Source organism: Lolium perenne, chromosome 5 (assembly GCF_019359855.2).
Source record: "Lolium perenne isolate Kyuss_39 chromosome 5, Kyuss_2.0, whole genome shotgun sequence".
NCBI lineage: Eukaryota > Viridiplantae > Streptophyta > Magnoliopsida > Poales > Poaceae > Lolium > Lolium perenne.
The window spans coordinates 242,426,110-242,452,963 of NC_067248.2; the positions used below are offsets into that span (position 1 = coordinate 242,426,110).

The 26,854-nt window shown below is 44.1% G+C and overlaps 1 protein-coding gene across 1 annotated transcript; it reads left to right on the forward strand.

The window, feature by feature from the left end:
• Positions 1–17,459: 17,459 nt before the first annotated feature.
• Positions 17,460–19,063, forward strand: LOC127302472 (3-ketoacyl-CoA synthase 4-like). The gene has a single exon (XM_051332944.2). The coding sequence runs from the start codon at positions 17,503–17,505 to the stop codon at positions 18,946–18,948; it is 1,446 nt and encodes a 481-aa protein (XP_051188904.1). The 5' UTR covers positions 17,460–17,502; the 3' UTR covers positions 18,949–19,063.
• Positions 19,064–26,854: the final 7,791 nt, after the last annotated feature.

Below are 26,854 nucleotides of genomic sequence, written 5' to 3' on the forward strand. Positions count from 1 at the left end.
CACCCAATGTAGCTGCCGTTGAACCGGTTTTGCTGTGGTCTCCGCCTCCTATAGGCTGGTGCAAGCTTAATATTGATGGCTCCTTTGGAGTTAATGGGGATGCCGGAGCAGGGGCAATTGTTCGTGATGAAAGTGGTGAAATTGTCTTCTTATCATGCAAGTTGCTTACCACTTGCAGAGATGTCCTAGGAGCAGAATGGCTAGCTCTTTTAGAAGGATTATCACTTGCTCTACATTGGTGCAATCAGCCCTTGATGGTAGAAACAGATTGTTTGGAGATTGTCAAGCTAATCAACAACAATGAAGTGGATCGGTCTGTCTACACGACCACAATAGAAGGGATTAAAATCTTATTGAAGGTTCGTTAGTCTTGTATTACTCATGTGAAGAGATATCAGAACACTAGTAGTCATTTCATGACAAATTATGCTAGAACAAATGCTCGTACGGCATTATGGTTCATCTCTGGTCCAGAGGGTTTAGCGAGAACGTGCCGTAGAGTTTGTAATTCCTGATGTTTTTGAGTAATACAAGGTATTTCGCAAAAAAAAAAAAAAAAAAACCTAGGTGCCACTGCCTAATTCTAACTGGATGGGGCTTAGCTAGCTGGAGTATGTTGTACACCTCCGTTCCCGTTCTAACTGGATGGGGCTTAGCTAGCTGGAGTATGTTGTACACCCCCGTTCCCGTTCCCGGATCGCTGCTACCGAACGTGCTGGGTTGGATGTCGCCGGCGATCTGTCCAGGTATCGGAATCGTTTGCTTTTCCGGGATCAGAACAGGTCGAGACCAACCAGGCTGGAAAGAAGACGCAAAATGGATCTGAATCGTTGTAGTACGTGGTATAACAGTGACTGAATTGGAGTGATGCACTGACGGTTAAGGTCGCGACACAACCTTGAGAACAAGTAGGCGGGGCAAGCTGCCGGCTGGGACTGAGTTTCAGTTCCACCGTTTCTTGATTTAGAAGAAGGAGGGATCCGGGACTCGGGAGCTAGTCAGCTTCGGTGCCGGCACGCACGCGCGCCGCGGCGGCGAGCAGGGGCAGCGACGCCGACGCGCCTCCCATGTTATCTTCTTCCTTCCTACGGGCTGTTGTAGAGCAGAGTGAAGCTACGTGTATGTCACCTTCTCCAAGAGCGACGTGACGGGGGCACGCGATGAACGTCGTGGGCAGTGCACGGACTCACGTGGTCTTTGGATTGACGCATGCATTCACCGGCAGCGGCAGTGACGCGCATGTGAAGCGCCAGGATCAGGCGTGTCTGATCCGAATCTGGTATTCTGGTCATCGTCCTGCGCATGAGTTTTTCAATTCAGCGCTGGGAACACGTTGGATCTTGTACGCTGGCTGTAGCTAGCTGCCGGTTGCACTGTTCGAGGTCGTGCGTAGTGCGCGCCGGATCGCCGGTGATCCGTCCAGGGATTTCGTCTTCTCATCCAGGATCAAAACAAGCAGATCAACCTGACCCCCCCAGAGGGAAACTTTGGTGCTACCACGATGACAAAGCGGCGATTCGTCAGTGAACAAGTTTCATGCTCTCAGCTGGCTCTTTTCTATATTGCCGACTGGGATTCAGTTTCAGTTTCTGTATTAGTTTACCAACTAATAACACCCCAGGTTTCAACGGTACCTGCGATGCTACCACAATACCCTTGAACTACAATGTCTGAACATTATTTGGAATTTGGGCAGAGTTTCCTTCGTATAGGAAGGACACCTGCGGCAGGCGCGCAATCTGTAATATTATGACATAATGTAAAGATATAACAAGTTCGCACAATCTTCGTATGACTCTGATCAGGTATATGCATGTTTCCAAGCACATGAGTAATAACCAACTAATATTCTAAGAGCCAAAATTATTAACTAAACCACAATTATCAACTGATTATTATATGGAAGTATGTGATGTGCTCAAGTGGTGTAATGTCACTACGCCCGTCTCCCATGCATTGTCACAGACTTAATGCCTGAAAACCAAATAAAAACAAAAAATGAGTACATAAAAACTCAGCAAGTACATAATGGAACCGTAAAAACATCAATCAATGAACACCATTAGAGTTTCACTCCAAAACATGAAATTTGAATTAAAACTGGACTATGAGAGAAGAAGATGTCAATTTGGGGATTCCTTCATTTTCCAAAGGCCTTCGATGCAGCCGAACAAACGTCTTAATTGGGCTCCTACAGTACATCGGCCTAGTCAATTGAGATACATGCACATGTTGCCATGTTTTTCTAGAGCCAGATTGCCCAGCCATCCCTTGGGCCACGATATACGGCCTTGCTTCCACTTGCATACATAGTGCACGCGACCAAATCCTCAAACAAAAAAAGTGCACCTGACCTTTTTTGCATGCTGGCACACTATTCTATTTTTCGAGGAAAGGCCATTATGTTTAGTTTTATTAATATCACATAAAAGTTATTACTCCCTCCGTCCCAGTTCGCAAGGCAAAGTTTTCAAATATCTTGGCGCAAGATGAATTCTCATTGGCTCTAAATTTCCACGTAAAAACGTTAACATCGGCGCTGCAATTAATTGGGAAATTAAAAAAAACATTATTTTCTACCCTTTAATTTGGTGGGATACGAAAGGAGGAGTCTTTTGCATGCAATAATGAATCATTTTTACTCCCACATTAAATGCAAATGTGCCTAGGAGGTGAGGCATTTTGGGACAAATATTTTTTAGAACTTTGCCTTGCGAACTGGGACGGAGGGAGTAGTTTAAGAGAGTTTGCACAAGAAAGCTAGATGGTTCATCGACCAAATTACAAGCAATATTCAGGGACGGAGATGCCTTAGTGCCATTGGTGTTAGCTGACACCAATGAAAATGTGCAAAATCTTCACTAATTAATACTAACTCATGATGATTTATGGAGGCTGACCCAGTGTCATAGATGTTAAGCTTCATGCACTAGTCACTTGAACCAAAAGTCCGAACTGATGGAAAGGGCTAGGCAAACTACTTATACACTTCAACACGTGTAGAGAGGCAAAGAGGCAGCGGCAGCGGCGGCGGCTGCGAGGAGAGGGGGGAGAAAAGATAATTTTTTTAGAATAAATTGTGAAAGCCAGGATTTGAACTCGAGACCTGGGGATCTGATACCATGTTAAGCTTCATGCACTAGCCACTTGAACCAAAAGTCTGAACTGATGGAAAGGGTTAGGCAATCTACTTATACACTTCAACAATAGAGAAGATATAGATATAACCCCATCGTTATTTGTTTCTAGCTTCGTCCCTGGCATTATTTGAACCGAAACAACTCCTAGCTAATTCATGAGTCGTTGCATTTGTACTCCCACAATGTAAGAACTCAACCTTGCCACTGCTCCTTCCAGCTTGAATCATTATATCGGCATAAATAGATGTGGCCTCTTTGCTTATTCGAGATCTGCACCTGATCATAGTTGGATCACATCAAGCGAATCAGACTCGGCCTCTATATCCGAGGGAGCTAGCAAGAGCAAGACCATAGAACATTGCAAGGCTTCAGCCATGGTGGCAGAGGGCACATGCGGTGTGAGCGTTATCGAGGCCGCTATAAAACTTCCTTGGTTGTTTCTTACTATAGAACCCGAAGCTCCGGACTTACTTCGAAAGTTGCACCAACATTTGACATAACTGAATTCGCTCGCGGCCTGAACCAAGTCTTCTTCTTCCTTGCCATGACCGGTAGTTTCATACTTGCCGAGTTGGCAACTATAGCTTTGATCGAGTTTATACAGTGAATAACAGGAGGAACTTGCTCGTTTAAAAATCATTTTAGCGCAGCTAAAAACGCGAATCAGTGAACAGTGCAAGAAATTCGCGCAATACAGCATACAGGTGGTTTTTTACATTTTCGCCGATAGTGATGGCTTTACAAACTTCGTGTGATAATGTGGTGGTTTTTTGAAATTTACTCAAACTTAACGGATGGACCTCATCGATGGGGTAGAAGAGGAAAGCCTCGGTTTAAATACAACCGCGCATTGCATCGCTGCCTGTGCACTCTCGTGTATGCACTGTGCCTGTGTGTACCATCAGTCCATCACTCTCGCTAGGCGGTGCTAGCTCCTTGCACGGCGTCATTGCATGTTCTACCCCATGCTAGTGCTGCTGGCTGGTCCTCCGAGTGTTAGCATATGGAAGGAAGTACCGAGCGGTAAGTGCTGCAGGAATAGAGGCAGCTAGCCTATGGCTCCTGTCCTGTGTAGCCCGATAGATCCAGGACTCAAATTACACTTCAAACTTTCCAGCAAAAAAACTACTACTGTCTTCTTACACTATCAGGCGATCTTACAAAAATGGTGATTTTGTTTGGTGGCTCTAGTTACGGCTGTGTTTTGTATTATCGCAACTCATTTGTTTCATATGCTCCTGTCCAAAAAATAAGTGATGCAGCATTTTTGTGACTCTACATTTTGATATTATGACGCGTTTTTAGTGTGTAGAAACATCGGTATCTAGAAAAAGTTCAGTCACTTATTTTTGTACAGAGGGAATACTTTGTTCATTCTACTGTTTGTTTGAACGTGCCAGTTTTGCTAACTCTCATTTGATTGAGAATAATTACTGTATATAAGGGTACAAGCTTTTAAGGTGCTCTCATGCCGCTGGTTAGTACTCCAGTTTGTATATATTTTACTTTTTTAAAATTTCCCAACATTAATTTTCCGTAGTAATTTGTTAGTGAAAATATTCAACTTTCGCGGTGATTTATCGCGTATCGATGTCAACTACTAAGAGTAATTTTTTTAGGGTGCATGTTTCCGTGACAGTAATTTTTCAATGGTGCACAAGCGTGGCTATTTTTACCCAAATATTCAACATCAACCATACTGTTTGTCGTTAGTAGAAATATTCATCTTTTGCAGTTTGTCATGTGCCAATGTCAACTACGGAACACACCACCGCTAACTACCTAATAGTACTTCTTCCAGGGCGCATATTTCTGCGACGGTAATTTCCCAATGGTGCACAAGCATGGTGATTTTTACATGAATCTGCAACTTCAACCGTAATTCTGGACGATAATTACCAGTCAGTATTTTTTCACCGACGCATAATTCATCAGCAGTATTTCACGAAAAATCCAACATTCGCACTCTTTTTCACCAAGCGAAATAATATTATGCCCTTTTACGGTACCATAAAAGAATATACTAACTCCAGCTTCCGTCGCCTCTTTTACCCAGGAAGAATACTACTGCCTTCTTCTACCGTGCCATTAGAAAAGTATATGTACTTCACCCGCTACCTCTTTCAGCCGGATAAATATAACATTTTCTTCTGTAGCAACTTCAGAAACAAAGACACTCTTGAAGGAGATATGCCCTAGAGGCAATAATAAAGTGATTATTATTTATATCTTTATGTTTATGATAAATGTTTATATATCATGCTATAATTGTATTAACCGAAACATTAGTACATGTATGATATGTAGACAAACAAAGAAGTCCCTAGTAGGCCTCTTAACTAGCTTGTTGATTAATGGATGATTAGTTTCATAATCATGAACATTGGATGTTATTAATAACAAGGTTATGTCATTGTATGAATGATGTAATGGACACACCCAATTAAGCGTAGCATAAGATCTCGTCATTAAGTTATTTTGCTATAAGCTTTCGATACATAGTTACCTAGTCCTTATGACCATGAGATCATGTAAATCACTTATACCGGAAAGGTACTTTGATTACACCAAACACCACTGCGTAAATGGGTGGCTATAAAGGTGGGATTAAGTATCCGGAAAGTATGAGTTGAGGCATATGGATCAACAGTGGGATTTGTCCATCCCGATGACGGATAGATATACTCTGGGCCCTCTCGGTGGAATGTCATCTAATGTCTTGCAAGCATATGAATGAGTTCATAAGAGACCACATACCACGGTACGAGTAAAGAGTACTTGTCAGGAGACGAGGTTGAACAAGGTATAGAGTGATACCGAAGATCAAACCTCGGACAAGTAAAATATCGCGAGACAAAGGGAATTGGTAATATATGTGAATGGTTCATTCGATCACTAAAGTCATCGTTGAATATGTGGGAGCCATTATGGATCTCCAGATCCCGCTATTGGTTATTGGTCGGAGTGAGTACTCAACCATGTCCGCATAGTTCTCGAACCGTAGGGTGACACACTTAAAGTTGGATGTTGAAATGGTAGTACTTGAATATGGAATGGAGTTCGAATATTTGTTCGGAGTCCGGATGAGATCCGGACATCACGAGGAGTTAGGAATGGTGGGAGAATAAGATTCATATATAGGATGTCATTTTATGTGAAATAAAATGTCGCGGAAGGTTCTATGGAAGGTTCTAGAAGGTTCTAGAAAAGTCCGGAAGAAACCACCAAGGAAGGTGGAGTCCACATGAGACTCCACCTCCATGGCCGGCCAGCCCTAGATGGGGAGGAGTCCCAAGTGGACTCCTCCATAGGGGCCGACCACGCCCACATGGGAGGTGGAAATCCCACCTTTTGGTGGGAGTCCCTAGTTGGGCTAGGTTTCCCCTCTTATGGAAGGTTTTTGGTTCGGGTCTTATTCGAAGACTTGGACACCAACACTTGGGGATCCACCTATATAATGAGGGGCCAAGGGAGGGGGCCGGCCACCCCAAGACCACAAGCTGGCCGCCCCCCTTTGAGTGGCCGGCCACACCCTCCCAAACCCTAGCCGCCCCTTCTCCTCCATATCTCCCGCGTAGCTTAGCGAAGCTCCGCCGGACTTCTTCACCGCCACCGACACCACGCCGTCGTGCTGTCGGATTCAAGAGGAGCTACTACTTCCGCTGCCCGCTGGAACGGGGAGGTGGACGTCGTCTTCATCAACAACCGAACGTGTGACCGAGTACGGAGGTGCTGCCCGTTCGTGGCGCCGGAACCGATCGTGATCAAGATCTTCTACGCGCTTTTGCAAGCGGCAAGTGATCGTCTACCGCAGCAACAAGAGCCTCCTCTTGTAGGCTTTGGAATCTCTTCAAGGGTGAGACTCGATACCCCCTCGTTGCTACCATCTTCTAGATTGCATCTTGGCTTGGATTGCGTGTTCACCGTAGGAAATTTTTTGTTTTCTATGCAACGTTATCCTACAGTGGTATCAGAGCCGTGTCTATGCATAGATGGTTGCACGAGTAGAACACAATGTTTTTGTGGGCGTTGATGCTCTTGTTATCTTTAGTTTGAGTACTTTGCATCTTTGTGGCATAGTGGGATGAAGCGGCTCGGACTAACTTTACATGACCGCGTTCATGAGACTTGTTCCTCGTTCGACATGCAACTTGTATTGCATAAGAGGCTTTGCGGGTGTCTGTCTCTCCTACTATAGTGAAGATTCAATTTACTCTTCTATTGAAAACATTAGTATCAACGTTGTGGTTCATGTTCGTAGGTAGATTAGATCTCTCTCGAAAACCCTAAACCACGTAAAATATGCAAACCAAATTAGAGACGTCTAACTTGTTTTTGCAGGGTTTGGTGATGTGATATGGCCATAATATGATGATGAATATGTATGAGATGATCATTATTGTATTGTGGCAACCGGCAGGAGCCTTATGGTTGTCTTTAATTTTCATGTTGAGTAGTATTTCAAAGTAGTTGTAATAGTTGATACATGAGGTGAACAACCATGAAGACAGCGCCATGAACCTTGACGCTACGCCGACGATGATGGAGATCATGCTCGTTGATGATGGAGATCATGTCCGTGCTTTGGAGATGAAGATCGAAGGCGCAAAGACAAAAGGGCCATATCATATCACATATGAACTGCATGTGATGTTAATCCTTTTATGCATCTTATTTTGCTTAGATCGCGACGGTAGCATTATAAGATGATCCCTCACATTAATATCAAGATAATAAAGTGTTCTTCCCTCGTATGCACCGTTGTAACAGTTCGTCGTTTCGAAGCATCTCGTGATGATCGGATGTGATAGATTCAACGATTCACATACAACTGGTGTAAGCCATGTTGCACACGCGAAAATACTTGGGTTTGCTTGACGAGCCTAGCATGTACAGACATGGCCTCGGGACAACGGAAACCGAAAGGTTGAACACGAGTCATATGGATGATATGATCAACATGTTGATGTTCACCATTGAAGCTACATCATCTCACGTGATGATCGGTTTTTGGTGTAGTGAATTTGGATCGTGTACCACTTAACAACTATGAGGGATGTTGTATTAAGTGGGAGTTCATTAGTAATTAGATTAAAACATGAACTAATTATCATAAACATAGTCTGAGTAGTATTTTGAATTAATTTTGTAGTATTGGCATCCGTTTTCTACCATGCGCTAGTCTTGTAATTGAGATAGAAATCTTGTTAAAATCGACAAGAAACTTTACGGATTGGTACCGTATTGTTAAATAATCAAGAATTGATTAAGTCCTATTGCAAACTTTTAGTAAACCTCACATTGTTGATTCAAAGAGCTATGGTTTCAATTAGTACCTAAAGTTATCTTGTCTCCGTGAAACTTGAAGTTCAAATCTGTTTGAAAAGTAAGGAGCTGAAAATTTAGTTTTCAGAAATAATCAAGGTATGAGATATATGTGATATCTAAGACCTTATTGCAAGATGATAGAATAAAGTTTGGTGAGACTACATAAACTCATAAGTTTTATGGGAATGTACGAAGGTTGAAGACGCAAGGCGTCACAATCCTCCAACTATTGGGGCACTAACGATATTCGCATATCCATGAAGTGACCATCCTTAAATATGCACCGTTACTAAGACTCGTCGTTTGAAGCATCACGTGATGATCGGGTGTGATAGATTCTACGTGTGCATAAAGCGGGTGCAAGCTAGATTTGCACATGCAAATACCAAGGTTAAAACTTTACGAGCCTAGCATGTACAGACATGGTCTCGGAAAGTCGTCATGATATGATGGATAAAATTATGAGTGAAACTGTTCATCATATTACAAAGTTACTAATAGTGAAATCTGGAACACTTGTCATATGATGATCAACTTCAAAGTAAGAACCTCAAGGTTATTGGTATTTGACCAACAAACCTAGAAGTTAATGATGTTGATGTGTTTTTCTGAATAATGAGGAAAGCTAAAAGAGAAACTACAAAAGATTATTGGCAGAAAGAAAGAAAAGACTAGAATGTCTAGCTCAGGTGTATATAAATGATATACATGTTATGGTTGTATTCCTAGTTAGGTCTCACAATGAAATTCTTGGGTATTTGTACCATATTGGTTGGTATGAAGTGTCATACAAAACAACGCAATACAAGAATACAATGGCCTAAGTGACTGACAAGGAATATGAATAGGAATGCACGTCAGGAACAAAAATAAAGTGTTATTATGTTCGTCATTGGCATTCTATCTAGCCCTTAGAATTTATAATAAAGAGCTTAATAAATTGTTATTTTGCTCTGGTCAAATAAAAACAATGAGTTGTTTAAATTATGACATTACTCCATGTACGATGGATAAGTTATTATAAATCTTAATGGTGAGACACACATACATAACACTGACGCTAAAATGCCATAAGGCAAATGATTTGAATTCCACTTATTTGTGGAACCGCCATTTAGGTCATGTTAGAAAGGAACACATGAAGGAACTCCATGCAAATGGATTTCTGGAGTCATTTGATTTTTTGAATCATTTGGTGCTTGCAAATCTTTTCTAAAGAGAATGATTAAAATACCGTTCATAGGCCAAGAGTTGAATGGGCAACTAACTTAGTGAAAAATACATGATGATGTATATGGTTCACTGGGCATAGTTGTGTGCGGGAGATTCTTGTACTTCATGAAAATTTCCAACAATGAATTGAGTATATATATGTGGATATATTCAATAAAGAAGAAGTTTGAAACATTTGAATGGATTCAAATAAATTTCAGCATGAAGTAGAAATCATCGTAATAGAAAAGTTAAATATCTATGATAGGATCATGGTAGAAATATTTGAATTACGAGTTTTAGCGAACATCTAAGAGAGTTATGAAATTGTTCTACAACTCACGTTTCTTGGAGTATCATAGTGATGATAAAGTATCCGAGAGATGTATCCAAACCTTGTTGGATTAATGATGAGATAAAATATTATGACGCCATTATATTTTTGTGGATTATGCTTTAGTGACTACCGCTTTTACACTTAATAGAGCATCATCATGATCCGTTGAAATGACACCATACGAGTTATGGTATGGGTATGAATCCTAATAGTCTTTTCTTAAAATTTTGGTATGCATAGCATAAGTAAATAAGTTTACAACCAAAATCGGATGAATGTCTTTGTTGGTTATCCCAGAGAATTGATTGGGAATTCTTCCCACTATGTAGACAAAGACAAAAGTGTTTGTCAATGTTTCTTACTTCCAAGAAATTGTTTCTAGTGAAGTATTTGAGTGGGAGGACAATATAATTTGATGAGGTTTATGAACCTGAGCATAATGATCAGTGTAGCGCAGCATCGGAAATTGGTTCCGGAAGCGACCACGACGATCATGGCTCCCATGACTACAAAGTGTTTTAGCCATGGAGATCGAAGTACATATTGAACCTTGTAGGTATGGTTTACTTTGTGATCAAATAAATGATTTGTGGACAAAGGATTGATTATGAACAATGATAAACCAACTACAAACAAAGAAGCTATGATGGGCCCTGACTCCGTTAAAATGGCTATACGCCATGAAATCCAAGATAGATGAATACTTTTTTTGAAAGTAAATGGATCTATAAAATTGATGGACTTGGATGAAATATCCTTGAAGAAGCTTGACTTGTCGAAAAGTTGTTTACGACAAAGTTCAAATAGTTGACTACAACAAGATTAGATCTTCCGTAGCAATGCTTATAGTCTATGTGGATTATTCTAGTAACCACTACATATTTCTTTTATGAGATATGTTAGTAGGATGGCAAAATACATTACTTATCAGAAGTGTGTATTAAAGGTGTATACAAGATACAACCAAGAGTTTTGCTGGTCCGTGGAATACTAGATAAGTATACGAACTTCAATTGGATGAAGTAAGTATCACGGAGTTAGAATCTTCACCAGATGAAATAGTCAAAGAGTTTTTTGATTTCATCAGAGACGATGAAGAGGCTTGCATTTGCAAGAAATTAAGTGGGAGCGCTAAGACATATTTATAATACTTTATGTAGGTGACATATAGTTGGTTATAAATGATGTAATTATATACTTGATTAAAAGGTTTCATTGAGAAATTAATTTCAATGAAAGGATATGGACTGAAACATATCTAGTGTCAAGATCTATGAAGATAGATAGAAACACAAAATAAGTTTAAGTCAAAGTACATAGAATGGATATTGAAATAGTTCAATATAGAAATATTAAGAAAATGTTCTTGTCATGTGAAGTTTTAACAAGACTTGAGTGTATCTGATACTCAATGAGTAAAAACACATGAGTGATTATAGATCACGAATAATATGTACACAATCAGATATCCTATGCTCTAAGAGTGTTATGAGCATGATTCATGTGATGATCACTGAAAAACAGTAAGAATATTCTTGAGTACTTAAGAAGAACCAAGTATATATATATAGTTTTATATGGAGAAATGACAAACAAATCGCTGTAAGGTGATTACACCGATATTTGTTTTGTCACATATAAAAATAAAATTTCAATCTCAAATTAGACTAAGTGTTGTTTTAAAAGGTAGCACAATGAGCTAGAAGTTGTCTATGCTAGATTTAGAAGAGTTCTAAATATTATGACGGATTCTACAAAAGAAGGCAGAATATGTCATTGTTTTGACAATGACAAAGTATGTTAAGTCAAGAGGTTCTTTAAGAACTTGGTGTATTTCCGACAGAGTCAGAACTTTGAAACTATATTGTGTGTGACAATATTAGTGACATATTTCAGACCGCGGAATTAAGGTTCCACCAGAAGACCAAACATATTTAATGCCAACTCATTTGGAAATGAGTGATGCGTTGAGACGCAAATGAATTACAAAATACATAACTTTCTGAGCATGTCAGATCCGTTGACTAAAACCTCTCCCGTGAGCAATACATGATAAAGCACCAGAAGGCCAAGGTGTTATATGTTTACAAATGTAAACTAGATTATTGACTCTAGTGCAAGTGGGAGACTGAAGGAGATATGCCCTAGAGGCAATAATAAAGTGATTATTATTTATATCTTTATGTTTATGATAAATGTTTATATATCATGCTATAATTGTATTAACCGAAACATTAGTACATGTATGATATGTAGACAAACAAAGAAGTCCCTAGTAGGCCTCTTAACTAGCTTGTTGATTAATGGATGATTAGTTTCATAATCATGAACATTGGATGTTATTAATAACAAGGTTATGTCATTGTATGAATGATGTAATGGACACACCCAATTAAGCGTAGCATAAGATCTCGTCATTAAGTTATTTTGCTATAAGCTTTCGATACATAGTTACCTAGTCCTTATGACCATGAGATCATGTAAATCACTTATACCGGAAAGGTACTTTGATTACACCAAACACCACTGCGTAAATGGGTGGCTATAAAGGTGGGATTAAGTATCCGGAAAGTATGAGTTGAGGCATATGGATCAACAGTGGGATTTGTCCATCCCGATGACGGATAGATATACTCTGGGCCCTCTCGGTGGAATGTCATCTAATGTCTTGCAAGCATATGAATGAGTTCATAAGAGACCACATACCACGGTACGAGTAAAGAGTACTTGTCAGGAGACGAGGTTGAACAAGGTATAGAGTGATACCGAAGATCAAACCTCGGACAAGTAAAATATCGCGAGACAAAGGGAATTGGTAATATATGTGAATGGTTCATTCGATCACTAAAGTCATCGTTGAATATGTGGGAGCCATTATGGATCTCCAGATCCCGCTATTGGTTATTGGTCGGAGTGAGTACTCAACCATGTCCGCATAGTTCTCGAACCGTAGGGTGACACACTTAAAGTTGGATGTTGAAATGGTAGTACTTGAATATGGAATGGAGTTCGAATATTTGTTCGGAGTCCCGGATGAGATCCCGGACATCACGAGGAGTTAGGAATGGTGGGAGAATAAGATTCATATATAGGATGTCATTTTATGTGAAATAAAATGTCGCGGAAGGTTCTATGGAAGGTTCTAGAAGGTTCTAGAAAAGTCCGGAAGAAACCACCAAGGAAGGTGGAGTCCACATGAGACTCCACCTCCATGGCCGGCCAGCCCTAGATGGGGAGGAGTCCCAAGTGGACTCCTCCATAGGGGGCCGGCCACGCCCCACATGGGAGGTGGAAATCCCACCTTTTGGTGGGAGTCCTAGTTGGGCTAGGTTTCCCCTCTTATGGAAGGTTTTTGGTTCGGGTCTTATTCGAAGACTTGGACACCAACACTTGGGGATCCACCTATATAATGAGGGGCCAAGGGAGGGGGCCGGCCACCCCAAGACCACAAGCTGGCCGCCCCCCTTGAGTGGCCGGCCACCCCCTCCCAAACCCTAGCCGCCCCCTTCTCCTCCATATCTCCCGCGTAGCTTAGCGAAGCTCCGCCGGACTTCTTCACCGCCACCGACACCACGCCGTCGTGCTGTCGGATTCAAGAGGAGCTACTACTTCCGCTGCCCGCTGGAACGGGGAGGTGGACGTCGTCTTCATCAACAACCGAACGTGTGACCGAGTACGGAGGTGCTGCCCGTTCGTGGCGCCGGAACCGATCGTGATCAAGATCTTCTACGCGCTTTTGCAAGCGGCAAGTGATCGTCTACCGCAGCAACAAGAGCCTCCTCTTGTAGGCTTTGGAATCTCTTCAAGGGTGAGACTCGATACCCCCTCGTTGCTACCATCTTCTAGATTGCATCTTGGCTTGGATTGCGTGTTCACCGTAGGAAATTTTTTGTTTTCTATGCAACGTTATCCTACAACTCTACCATGCATCCCTCGCTTGTTTTAGTCGAGGAAAATAGTACTCCCTCCATCCATAAAAAGCTGCTTTATTTTGTCTAGATACGAAAGTATATAGATATATTTATGCTATAGATACATCCGTGTCTAAAAATAGTTGAGCAACTTTTTTTAGGATGGAGTGAGTATAGCCTTCTTTATCGTATCTCTCCAAAAAGACTTGCTTTGTTATCCTCGAACCTTCTAACCAGCATGAGTCCTTTTCCAATCGTCATACGAGCATCCGGTGTATTTTCGTACCTTGTGCTCTCATGCTTCCAAGTGCATGAACAGTACTCCGGTTTGTATTTTTTACTTTAAAAAAAAATCGACAATAAATTTTCGTAGTAATTCGTCGATGGAAATATTTAACATCCGCACCAATTTGTCAGTAGTAGAAACATTCAACTTACACGGTAATTTGTAGCATATATATGGATGTCCACTACTAGTAAGAATTCTTTGAGGGTGCGTATTTCCGTGTCGGTAATTTCTCAACGATGCACAAGCAAGACAGTTTTTACCCGAATCTTCAACCTCAACCGTAGTTCTGTTTGCCACCCGTAGAAATATTCAACTTCCAAAGTAATTTGTTGTAGAAATATTCAAATTCCACAGTAACTTATCATGTGCTGATGTCAACTACGAAACATACTGTTAACGACATAATAGTAATTCTTTCAGAACACATATTTCTAAAAAAAATGAATTAGTGCTAGGAGGAACTAGACACTAAATGATATAGTAGAAGCGGGATCTCGGCATGAGAATTCTAGAAATTCGTTCCTAACAATATTCAAATTCTGGTCGATGGGGTGCGCCACTACAACACCAACCACTGGGCTATACCCACGTCCTCAAGACACATATTTCTGCAACGGTAATTTCTCAATGGTTCACAAGCATGGTAATATTTACACGACCCTTCAATCTTGACAGTAATTCTAGACGATAATTACCAGTAAGTAATTCTTCACCTGTGCATAATTCTTGGGTGGTTTCGGGAAAAAACCCAACATTCGCCGTCTTTTTCATCTAGGAAAAAATATTGTGCCCTTCTACAGTACCATCGGATAAATTGAACCATGGCGGTGCAGTACCATTTTTATGTTTCTTGAATAGTTCTTTTACACGAGGGCTTCTATAGTATTTTAATAACTCAGATATTGTAGTATTTCTACAATACTATAACCAATAGTCTAATGGCCAAGACCGTGACGTGCCGCGGCGGCAAACTTCCTAATTAGGGGTTACAAAAAATATTGACAATAAGTGGTTACAACTTTCAACTTCTTTTAATTGCAAGCGGGTTGCAAGTGAATCGAGAAGCAAAGTTCAGGCAGCACAATTCATTTTACACAGTAAAAGTTGTTCATATAAGGAAAAACGCCTCGTCCTCGGCCCCGCGGGCGACCCAACCCTAGCCCCCATCCATCCTTCCCTTGTGCCCCTCCCTCGTTGCCGCCACCGGCGGGAGCTGCCGGGCAAAGCCTGGGCGGTGCCGGCGGCGGCCCCTTCTCTACCGGCGCGCTCCCTCTCTAGGCGGGGCTGGCGGGCAGGCAGCGGTGCTCCTAGGTCGTCTGTGTTCCAGCAGCGGTGCGGTGTTGGGTAGCCTGGTGGTGGCGGCGCGGCGACAAGGAGGCTGGCGGCAGCGCTCTCCCGGCCCGGATCTGGGCCCTTTGGGCCCCATCTGGGCCTGGGCGGGCTAGGTACGGGTTTCCCTCTGGTGTCTCCGGCGAGCGATGGAGCGGCTCGTGCTGCGGGGGACTCTGGACGGCGGCGCGCTGACTGCACCGTGGCCATGGGAGCTTCACGAACCAGCCGGGCTAGTAGGGGCCTGGTTTGCTCCTGTAGCTGCGTCCGATCGGTTATCATAGGTGGCGGTGGAGGTTGTGCCCTCCCGCGTGGCCGCTGTTCGGCCGCCTCTTGGCCCTGGTTATCTCTTCTCGTTTCTGTCGGTCGTCGTTGCTTGACCACAATGAGACGGCGGCAGTGACTCCAAGATCGTGGTGGCGCGAGCTGGTGGGTGGTGAGGTTGGCAGAGCGAGATGGAACATCCAGGGTCGTGGTTCTTTGGGGGTTGGGAGAAATCCTTGTTGGATGTCCGACACCGATGCAGTGACGCCCGCGGGCACCGCCATTCCTTCTTGAAGGGCGCCGGGTTCCCCCTCCCCACACCCCTCCCGCATACAGGGGGAAACCCTAGGATTTGTCCGGGCAGCAGCATCGTCATTGTCGCATCCCTTCTTGAAGGTGTTGCTTAGGTATGCGGCGCTTCGGAGGGCGAAGATCGTGGTGGGAATTTTCCATAGGACGCAACGGTGGCGGATCATTAGCGTTTTCGTTGATTCGACTTGGTCGACATTGCCTTTTTTTTCTCTTGGTCTTTGTTGTGTTGTTTGCCCCAGCGGTGATCTCAATCTTGTATCGGTTCATTGGTTGTTATATTAATATAGCGGAGCGAAAGTCTATTTCGAGGAAAGTTGTTCATATAGTGCAAAATTAAGTATATTGAACTAAGCTGATAAGTAGCCTCACACCCTTATTTTGTACATTTCAACAATCGAACCATAGAAAGCAGAGTAAAATCTTCGTAACCGAACCCGTATGCAAGCTAGCCCGGCCGGCGCGGCTTAGAGCAGGTCTAACAGACCCCCTAAACCACGCCGGACTTGTATAATTCCGGCGGTATACGGGGTGCGGGCGAAAATGGCCGTCTAGCAGGCCCCCTAAACGGTTCACCCCGTATCTAAAATATACAGGGCCCTGGGAATTTTCTCCCTCGCCCCTTACTTATAGAGGGTGGAGGGGCTTGTAGGGGGTGAAAACTGCACTCTGCACCACCGGACCTCGCCGCGCCGCCGCCAAACAAACTCCACTCCGGCGACCAATTCCAGCCAACGAGCTCTAAATTCTATCAAATCTCTACCAATTTCTTTCAACCCATCAAGATTTCTATCAAATAATGAAAAAACTAGATGAATTTTGAAGCAAAATTCCGCGTTCTCCCACTCGGGGCGGAGCTGGCGGGACGGGGCGGAACTGGGCGGGCAGGCGGGTGCGCCGCGACGGGGCAGGGCCAGGGTGGCCATGGCGGCCTGAGGCGGCACAAGGCGACGGGGGTCATGGCGGCCTGAGGCGGCACAAGGCGACGGGGGCCATGGCGGCCCGAGGCGGCGCAAGGCGACGGGGCCGCCCGCGGCCCGAGAAGCGGGCGAGGCGGCGGGGCGGCGCGTGGCAGCAGCTCGGGGCGGCATGTCCGGTGGTGCGGGGCGGCAGGTCCGGTGGGGCGGCAGGTCCGGTGGCGGGGCTGCAGCGCGAAGAGATGAAAAAAGAAGCATATTCCTCTTTTACAGTTTTTGTGTACGGGGCCTGCTAGACGGGAGGCGTTTTTGTCCGGTTAAAAGTACTCGCGTTTTATATACAGGCCCTCTACACGTGTTTTACGGGCGGAAATTTAGGGGGTCTGTTAGACTGTGCAGCGTTGTCACAGTCCCGTACGCGAGCTCCGAGAACACACATATCAACGTACACGTACGCCAAGCGATCATGGAGATGGTGCACAAAGGCCGCCTCCTCGCCGCCGTGCACAGCCTCTTCAGCGTTGCCACCCTGCTCCTCTGCATCCTGGCCGAGCTCTTCGTCTTCGTCCTCCACCGCCACGCTTCACTCTACCTCCTCCCGGTCTGCGCGATGCTGCTGCTCCTGCGCCGCTCCGGCCGACGCGCGGACATCAACCTGGTGGACTACGCGTACCTGAAGCCGCCCCGGCGGCTGCGCGTCACGACCCCGGCCCTCCTCGAGCACTTCCGCCTCATCGGCTGCTTCGACGACGGCAGCGTGGAGTTCATGTCGAAGGTCGTCGAGGCCAGCGGCATGTGCGACGAGACCTACTTCCCGCCCTCGCTGCACCGCATCCCGCCGTCGGCCACGCACGCCGACGCCGTGCACGAGGCGGGGGCGCTCTTCTTCCCCACGCTCGACGAGCTGTTCGCGAAGACCGGCGTGCCGCCGTCCGCGGTGGGCGCGCTCGTCGTCAGCTGCAGCGGGTTCTGCCCCGCGCCGTCGCTGGCTGCGGTGATCGTGAACAGGTACGGCATGCGCGGGGACGTGAAGGCGTTCAGCCTGTCAGGCATGGGGTGCTCCGCGGGCGTCGTGGGCGTGGACGTCGCGAGAGGCGTCTTGAGGGCGCACGAAAGCGCCGTCGAGTACGCTGTCGTCGTCAGCGCGGAGATCGTCACGGTCGGGTGGTACGCTGGGAAGGATCCCAGCAAGCTGCTGCCGCTGCTGTCGAACACCGCTGGCACCATGGCGGCAGCAGTGCCTGCCAAGTACCGTCTCGTCGCGCTAACGCGCACGAACCTAGCGGCCGACGATCTTGCCTACGCGTCGGCGTTGAGGGAGGAGGACGACGAAGGGATTACCGGGTTCACCATCGGCCGCGGCCTCGGCGGCGTGGCGCGGGATCTCCTCCGCGCGCATCTCCCCGCCCTAGGCGCCGAAATCCTCCCGTGGCAAGAGAAGCTCCGGTACGCCGCAGCGCTCATGCGGTTCCATTTCAATCACCGACAGAGCAACACCAAGAAGCTCCCCGAGGAAGACGGCCAGGATACCGTGCCGAAGCCGAACTTCCTCACCGCGGCGAAGCACCTTTGCCTGCCGGCGTCGGGGATGCCGATGATACGGATGCTGGCGGAGGGGCTGGGCGTCGGGGAGAGGGAGGCGGAGGCGGCGCTCGGGACGTTCCAGCGGTTCGGCAACCAGTCGGCGGCGTCGCTGTGGTACCAGGTCGCGTACCACGAGGCCAAGGGGCGGGTCCGCAGGGGCGACCGCGTGTGGCAGCTCGGCATGGGGAGCGGGCCCAAGGCGAACAGCGCCGTGTGGGAGCGCGTCGCCGCCGACGGTGACGGTGCGGCGGCGCCCGGCGCCGACGAGGGCCCGTGGGGCGACTGCATCCACCGCTTCCCGGCGATCGAGAGAGCAGCCGCGCGCTGAATTCGATTGAGCAAATGGTATGGTACATAGCGCGCGCTCGCGGGCTGTTTGGGCGGTTGAAGAGAAGAATGTTTGCAGGTACGAGGCGGAGGGCTAGTCTTGTTTGTGCCGTGCGTATGTTATGTATTTTCACTTTGATTCCGTTGTTCCTTGACTTGCTTAATCCTTGTTGATGTTGTCCACTGTACTTACTATTTGTATGTTATTCTTCTGTTTGCTTTTCTTAGCAATATTTTAGTTCGGTGTGGCTAATTCTCCGCTGAGAATTTAGTTCTCCGTCTGATAACGTCATCAAATTCCAACCCCAATCTAACTCATGACCAGAAACAAATTAGGAGGCAAATCCAATAGTTCGGAGAATTTTTTTTCCATTGCATCCCCACTTATAACTGAAAAATCAGTTGTATCCCCAGTTGTAACTGAAAAATTTAGTTGCAATCTAAGTTATAACTCATAAGTGCACGAATCACGATGCAATCGAACGGTGTAGGACTTGACTGAGCACTAATTTTACTCTCAGGTATCTAATAGTCAGCAAAAACCCTTTTTATGTCATGTCGTTGTCTCGAGCTGCACGTCGTACAAATATATGATGCAAGTTGGCTTGTCAAAAAAAAAATATGATGCAAGCGGTCATGAAATCCTTAAATTTTCTTTTATATGAGGTGTCCGACAAGTATATTTGATGATCTACATTCCCTAAATCCCAACCAACTAAAAAAAATTAAATTGGAACTTAAAAGTTTGTACATTACAAAAAGGGACATAATCTATCACGAAAAACAACAACAGATAAACGTAACTTATTCAGCCACTTAGACATGTCAGGAATTTTTGCTAATTTTTGTTTTTATAGAGGATAAAAATTTGAAACCGTAGGCGAAAACATGAGTGCAATCGGAGGTACAGAACGAAAACTAGAATTTTTCTTGTGAAAAGTGTTCTGCAGAAAACTTCATCTCCAGATGTTGGAACAACTTATATATATCCAAAATGGGTTAAACTTTGCACTTTATTAATACTTCAGAAAACAAATAAAACTAACACTTTATAACTGTAACAAAAAAACTAAAAGCAAAACAAACATAAAAATAACCTTGTTGCCTCCCATTATGCCTGGTCATGGGCCCCGGCCCAAAAAACCCGGATCTAGGCCTGAAAATGTTGACCCGATAGCCGGGCCAGGCCCGGGTAGCCCGAAAACTGCATTTAACTACACATGGGCATTTTTCAGGCTGGGTCGGGTTTCGAGCCAGGCCTGAAAAAGCCCAAACCTAAATTCCCAGGCCCGAACTCGACCCAGCCCGGGCTTATAAACCAGGTCCAAACCCAACCCGAACGCACGAACCCGACCTGACAAGCCGGACCTAAACTAAGCCTAAATCCTATGTTCCGCAAGCCCGAGCCTAGCCCGGCCCGACGTTCGGGCTCCAATATCAGGCCCAAATCCGGCCCGACATGCAATCCCAACCCGGGATTTTTGGGCCGGGTTAGGTCGGGCCGTCCGGGCCGGTCTGCCCATGCCCAGTTGTACATTTAACGAAGAGGCATGGTTATTTGGCTAGGCCGGGCCGGAATATGGCCTGATTTTTCGGCGTCGGGCTTTTCTCGGCCCAGCCCGGCCCAATACATGGCCATGTATACCTCCCATAGAGCGTTTGCTGTATAGCTTTATAGCTAGGTTTCTCATTTGTTTTTTAAGATGGGTGGAGATCATATGTCAAATCGTATTTTGGTGTCATTTCCTCCTAGGTAAATCTTAGATACGTTTTTATGTGGGAATTGGAACTTAACATTCCCTTCTTTTGAATCTATTATTGCTCCTCTGGTTTTAAAAAGGGTCTTCCTAAAATTACAGAACTAGAAGTTCTATTCCCCATGTCCATGACAACAAAATCAACAGGAACAAAAGTCATATGCAACTCAACCATAACATCTTTTACTATGCCCATGGCGTGTTTGGTGGAATCATCAGCGAGTAAAAGTTCTATTGAGCATGTTTCCATTTTGTTGAGTTCTAAAACTTCATAATTTTTTTTTGACAAAACTGAGACACTAGATCCTAGATCTAACATTGCATGGTGAGTTTCTTTGCCAATAGTGATTAATATCTTGAGGAGCCAAGCAACCCCCGACTTAGGTGGTTCATAGCTTCATTATTATATATTTATATCTTCTTTAATGATGACATAGTTTACTATGTATGAACCAAATCCTGCTTGATGAACATTAACAGATGGATCATTAGAATTTTTTATAATATATTAATGATTTCATGCAAGCTACATTTATCTACTAGAAGATCATGTACTTCACTACGCATTTCAACTTCCTCTATTTGTTTCTTTCCATTATAGAGGCTAAATAATTCATAAGGGTGCATTGAGATTGGGTGTCTAAATATGCCATGGAACTATTGGTTAACCCTGTGTAAAATGTGTGCATTAACATCCAATATCTAAGGCTATGTTATGTTCCATATGCAAGTCTTCTTAATATCTCCCAAGCTTTTATAAGTAATGCACCTTATAATTTTTGAAACGAAAATATTATTTTCCTAAGGTTACTTAGTTTTTCCGGTGAACCAAACCTTCCTACAAAGGGAACTTTTAAATTAAACCAAGAACTAAAGTTTCCAACCGGCCAATTTACTGTTCAATCTAGTGCTTTTCCAGCTAGTGAATACAGAAAAGTTTTATTTTGATTAAATTGTTGTTGGAATATATTCATTTACAATTTTTTTACATCTAGCATGAATTTTCTTAGATGTGCCATGGGATCTTCTTTAGGTTTGCCTGAGAAACAATCTTCATAAATTATTTTCGTTATGGCAGGATCTACTTCAAATATGTCTATAGGAAGTTCATCATTTTGAGGGAAATTTCTAACACTAAAAGGCCAAAAGGTTGTTTTCTTCATAATTGCAAGTAGGTAAAGATCAAAATAATTTTTATGGATCTTTATCTATATGAGTTAATGCAAAACAAAAGGTAAAAACAAAGTAAAGGCAGTGTTGGAAGTAAAAGCAAACGGGGGAAGGAAAACCATATGCAAATCTAAATAAAGTGAAAAATGAAAAAAAAAGACAAAAGTAAATTGCTTTGTAGATCTAAAGGAAAAGAAAAGACCCACATGATCTGTAGCTTCCCCAAGCTTAGATGATTGCAGCTTGTTGATGAAGACGGCGCAAAAAATGTTCTGACTGTTGCCTTGAAGATGAAGATGTTCCAACAGCTTGATGATGATGCGCCCGTAATGTGTTCTTGCAACTCCCCGACAACGCGCCAGGAAATGATCTTGATGGCAACAACTATGTGTGTACCAAATCGTTAAAACTCCAAATGCAGAGTGTTGTAGCAAGCCTCTTTTCCCCACAAGGGTGACTCACGGGTTTATATCGAGCTCTCGGGGAATTGGCTAAGAATTACTCCCCTTATCCTCCTCAAGCAATCTACAGAACAAAATTTCCATGTGTCCCCAACTCCACCGTGTGGTTGTCAAGCACACGGTTTCGTGTAATTATTATGAAGAATATAGTAAATACATAAAAGTAAAGCAATCTATACTAGTCAATAAAAGTAAAATAACAAAGTAAAAGGTCTTTTTGGGTTTTGGATTGGATTTGCAAAATTTAAACATATTTTTGGATTTTCGAAATTAATAAGTTCTGAAATTGTAGAGGTTGATAAAAGTATGATTAAAATTGGACCGGGGTTTATGGTTTCACTTCTCTACGCTCTCATAAAGGTGTAATGGACTTAAACAATTCATAAGTTATATTATGCGGGAGGAATCTCATATTGTAAAATAAGTATTTGTATGGGCATTATGTCCTAACATATAGATGATGCAACACATCTCTCTTATACTACTCCAAAAAGGGAAAACTCCAAGAAATCCTTTATTTAAGAATTAATAGAGCATAGCTTTAAAAACTTTGACATAATGTTTAGATCTCAAATATACAACATTAATTTAACAAGACCATCTAGAATGTAACTATATGAAACTATAACACATGTTTCCACTTAATCCCTAGTGAGGCAACAAAAGAAAAGTTAAAACCAAAGTAGATCTTGAATTTTGTGTGATTATTCAATCACTGCCCCCATGTTACTCCATCTAACGTACACCCACAAATCTTCTCACATAGAAGTTGGATCAAAACAAGTACTTAAGAAGTGGTACATAATATGCATCTACTTATACGTCTCACACAAAAGTGGATTCCAATCTCAAATATCAACTCATATAAAAGAGATCCACCACAAGGGGTTACATAGATGACCATAATCATGTTGGGCAGCTGATCATATGGTGGTAACATAATGATAGAACAAGAGAGAGATAGAATAAGCTACTGCTACAAACCATTAGTCCATAGGTGGACTACTCCCTTCTCGTCATGGTGGCGTTGATCTATTGGAGGGGTAGGAGATCTCTCCGGTGGCGGCTCTGGTAGAGGTTCCCCCTGCAATCTTTGTTGGAGCTAACTCTATTTTGGTGTTTCTGATCTAGGCTCCACCTCATTTCCGATACACGGTGGGGGTCCTTTATATAGGAATTTTTAGGTCAATACCATCATATGGGGCTCTTGATGGACGGTTGAGCATGCTCGAGGAGGCGGCACGCCTAGGTGGTGCGGCCAGGGGCTCCGTTTGCATGATTTCAAAGCTTCATATCATCAGTATTAGTAAAATATTGATCCTAGGAAAAGCACAAGTCCATTTGACTCTGTATAGGTCACTGAAAGTAAAAAATACACAGAACCTACCACCACTGTCATTCTGCAGAGTTACAACCAAATAAAGGTGATCATTGGAAAAGCCCCAAAAACAATATAAAACATTGATATAACCTTATATGAGATGCAAATAAGAAGAAATATGTGGCAATAAACTACAAAGTTCATGTATGTATTTTAGATGCATCAAGTGTTTGCATGTTTTTCATTAATGATATGGTTCAAAACTTTCTCATCAACCCATTGTCGAATGAACCCACAAGCTTGTAGATGAAGTACCTCCCACTGATCTTCCTTCATATCTTTAGGCATCTCAGTGGAGAACACCGGCTTCCGGTATTCCTTTAAATATAGCAAATCCTTCATCTTGCTCTTCCAAGCTTGATAATTTCTACCATTCAATGATATAATTTTGTTGGTATTCATTTCCATCTTTCGCACAAGCAAATTCACTCAGCCCAAAACAAACCTTGCTTTGAAACTTAAGTACAAACTAACTTCAGCCCCAATACCACTTTGTTTGGGGCACAACCGCACTATGCCTGTGTGAAATAGATAAAGTTCGAGGATAGCTTCAACCAATAGATTCAGCGGAAAAAAACACAAGCACACACAAGTGAAACAAGGATTTATGTGAAAAACCTCCACAACGCGAGGAGGGAAAAACCACGGGTGTGGACCAACTGGTCCGCGCAAGCTTCACTATGAGCAACCTGAGTATAAAGTCTTCTCTAGAAAATCTAGATATTACAACACACTTCACCTCGTTGCCCACCGACAACAATAACAACAACCACAAGATGTAAGATACAATAAAGTAGAGATATCACAGATTCTGTCCTTTTCGGTAATAAGCAAACTACTCTTAAACAACAGATCCAATCAGCACCAAACTTAATAGACAAGTAGACATATGAGTTCCCAACATACTAACCAAAAAATCAGCTCAATCGGATATTGTTTGCCTACCCAAACTGTTTGTCTACCAAAACTGCTATGTGCTAAAACTACAATAGTCCGAACTGATTTCACCACTCTCAAATCTGATTCTCCACTGATCTAAATCTCAAACCAGCTAACCAGATCGAAATACCAAAGTAAGGAACAAGCTCACCGAGTTTGGAGCCGATCCAAGAACATTTGAGCCTCCAAACACCAGTTTGAAGACCGACCGGTCAGATCTCCGAAATCTGGACATCAATCATCTCTCCTTCTTCTTCCTCTGTTCTTTTTTGGTTTGATGTTCTAGTGTGTTCTCTCACCCTCTCACATCAGCAGCCACGTTTTGGTTAGCTCCCTTGCTCTCTTGCTTAGCCTTGATGGGTGGCTAGGATTTTTCCCTTATCTACCTCTCAAGGAGGCAGCACAACTGTTGGACGCGAACCTCCATCAACGGTTGATACGTGTTGAATTTTCTGGGCTGATATTGAGCTGCCAACACATTTTCATGTGGAGGGATATGACCCAACAAGGAGTACCCTGATATTCCTTCTAATTTCCAGAAGTGATCAAGTTCACAGAAACGATTGCTTTTGTAGCTGCAAGAATAAGACTGCATATAATCCACAAGGGTGTACTTCATAAATTTTCTACGAACATATAGAATTCTGCTCGGTGCAAGACATAAAGCTCATGTACGTGAAGTGGTCTTACCTATGGTCGTTTTTTTATTTATAAGGCTAGAAAAACAAAATAAAAATAAAAAGCCTTTGGCAGAATTCAAGCTTGTGAGAAGCATATGGCAGGAGCCGGGAAGCTTGAGACCTCTAAGATAGAGATACAAGTCCGAGCCACCGCAGTGCTATATGACATTCTAGTGGAAAGATCTGTGGCTCGGACTTACATAGCACCACAGCCTATTTAAGCGCGGGCTTCTCCGTGGTCACCACCAAGTCCTCACCCACCAAGCATCGCAGGCGTCTAGTTAGCATGCCTCGCCGCAAAGCCACCACCTATTATATGTTGGGCCGCAACAGGCGCACGGTGCCTGCACCTTCGCCTCTGGAGCCAGCGTAGAGCTGGAGCCCGTTAGACATCTTCGACGCAGGCCTCAGCGCCGATATAGCGGAGTCCGTCCTCCAGAACGTGCAACATGAGGCCGACGCGGAACGGGAAGCGGAAGAGGCGGAGCAGGAGCCAGCGGTCGACCCATGGCAAGAGAGATACTCGAGTCTTACCGGATAGCGCACGACCGGAGGAACGCCGTCCGCATCCTAGAGCAGGCAGACCAGCAGCTTCTCCAGCGTGCCATGGTGGTCTCCCTCGAGCGGTTGCCTACTGAGAAGGTTGGGCGGCTCCTCATGGAGGCCAAGCGACAGAGGATCTTTGAGCTAAACGCTCGGATGCTCGCCGAGGAAACCCGCCGCGAAGATGAGTGGCCCACCCTCAACGCCGAGTTCACCATGAGGCGGCGGTTCACGTTGATCCAGCAGACCGCCTCTGCTCCGTCGACCGCCGCGAAGAACAACGGCGAAGCTGGGCTGTCGCGACCGCCGACAGACAACTAGTAGGGTTTTTTATTTTAAATTTAGTTGCTTCATTCAAACATGTAACTTATAATGAAATTTGAATAAAATTCTCAATTTCTCCCGTGTTTTTGTTGACCATATCATCAACTTAGTTGCTTTTCAAATCCTATCCTAATTTTTAACTACAGTCAGCGGGTCAAAAGGCGCACCCGGACCGAATGGGTGGCGCCGCGGTGGTGCCGCTGAACACACTGTTCTGACCGGCCGGATCACGAGACACATTCTGTCCGCGGGCCAACCCAAACGGTCAGAAACGAATCATTTGGGACATCGATTTAGATCGACCAGCTAGAGATACCCTTAGCGATCAAATTTTACAAAGGTTATGATATTTGTAATAAAATCCTCTACAAAGTCAGCACCGGGACCGGATCCCCACCATTTATCCCCCTCAACCGCACCTCTGTGCGCTGCCACAGGGTGGTGGCCATAGATCGTCGCTTGAAACCTCGAATCATTTCATTCTGGACGTGCATCTGAGTCAAATCCTCCCCCCTCCAGCCTGCGATTTGAATTCATCATCTGAACTAAGAGGACGTGTCATTAATTCCACCTGAGGCCTACGCACGTACTACACCACCGATTCATGCATGTATATCCACTGTTGCTGGCCAAGTTGCCAGTCACTTCGAGC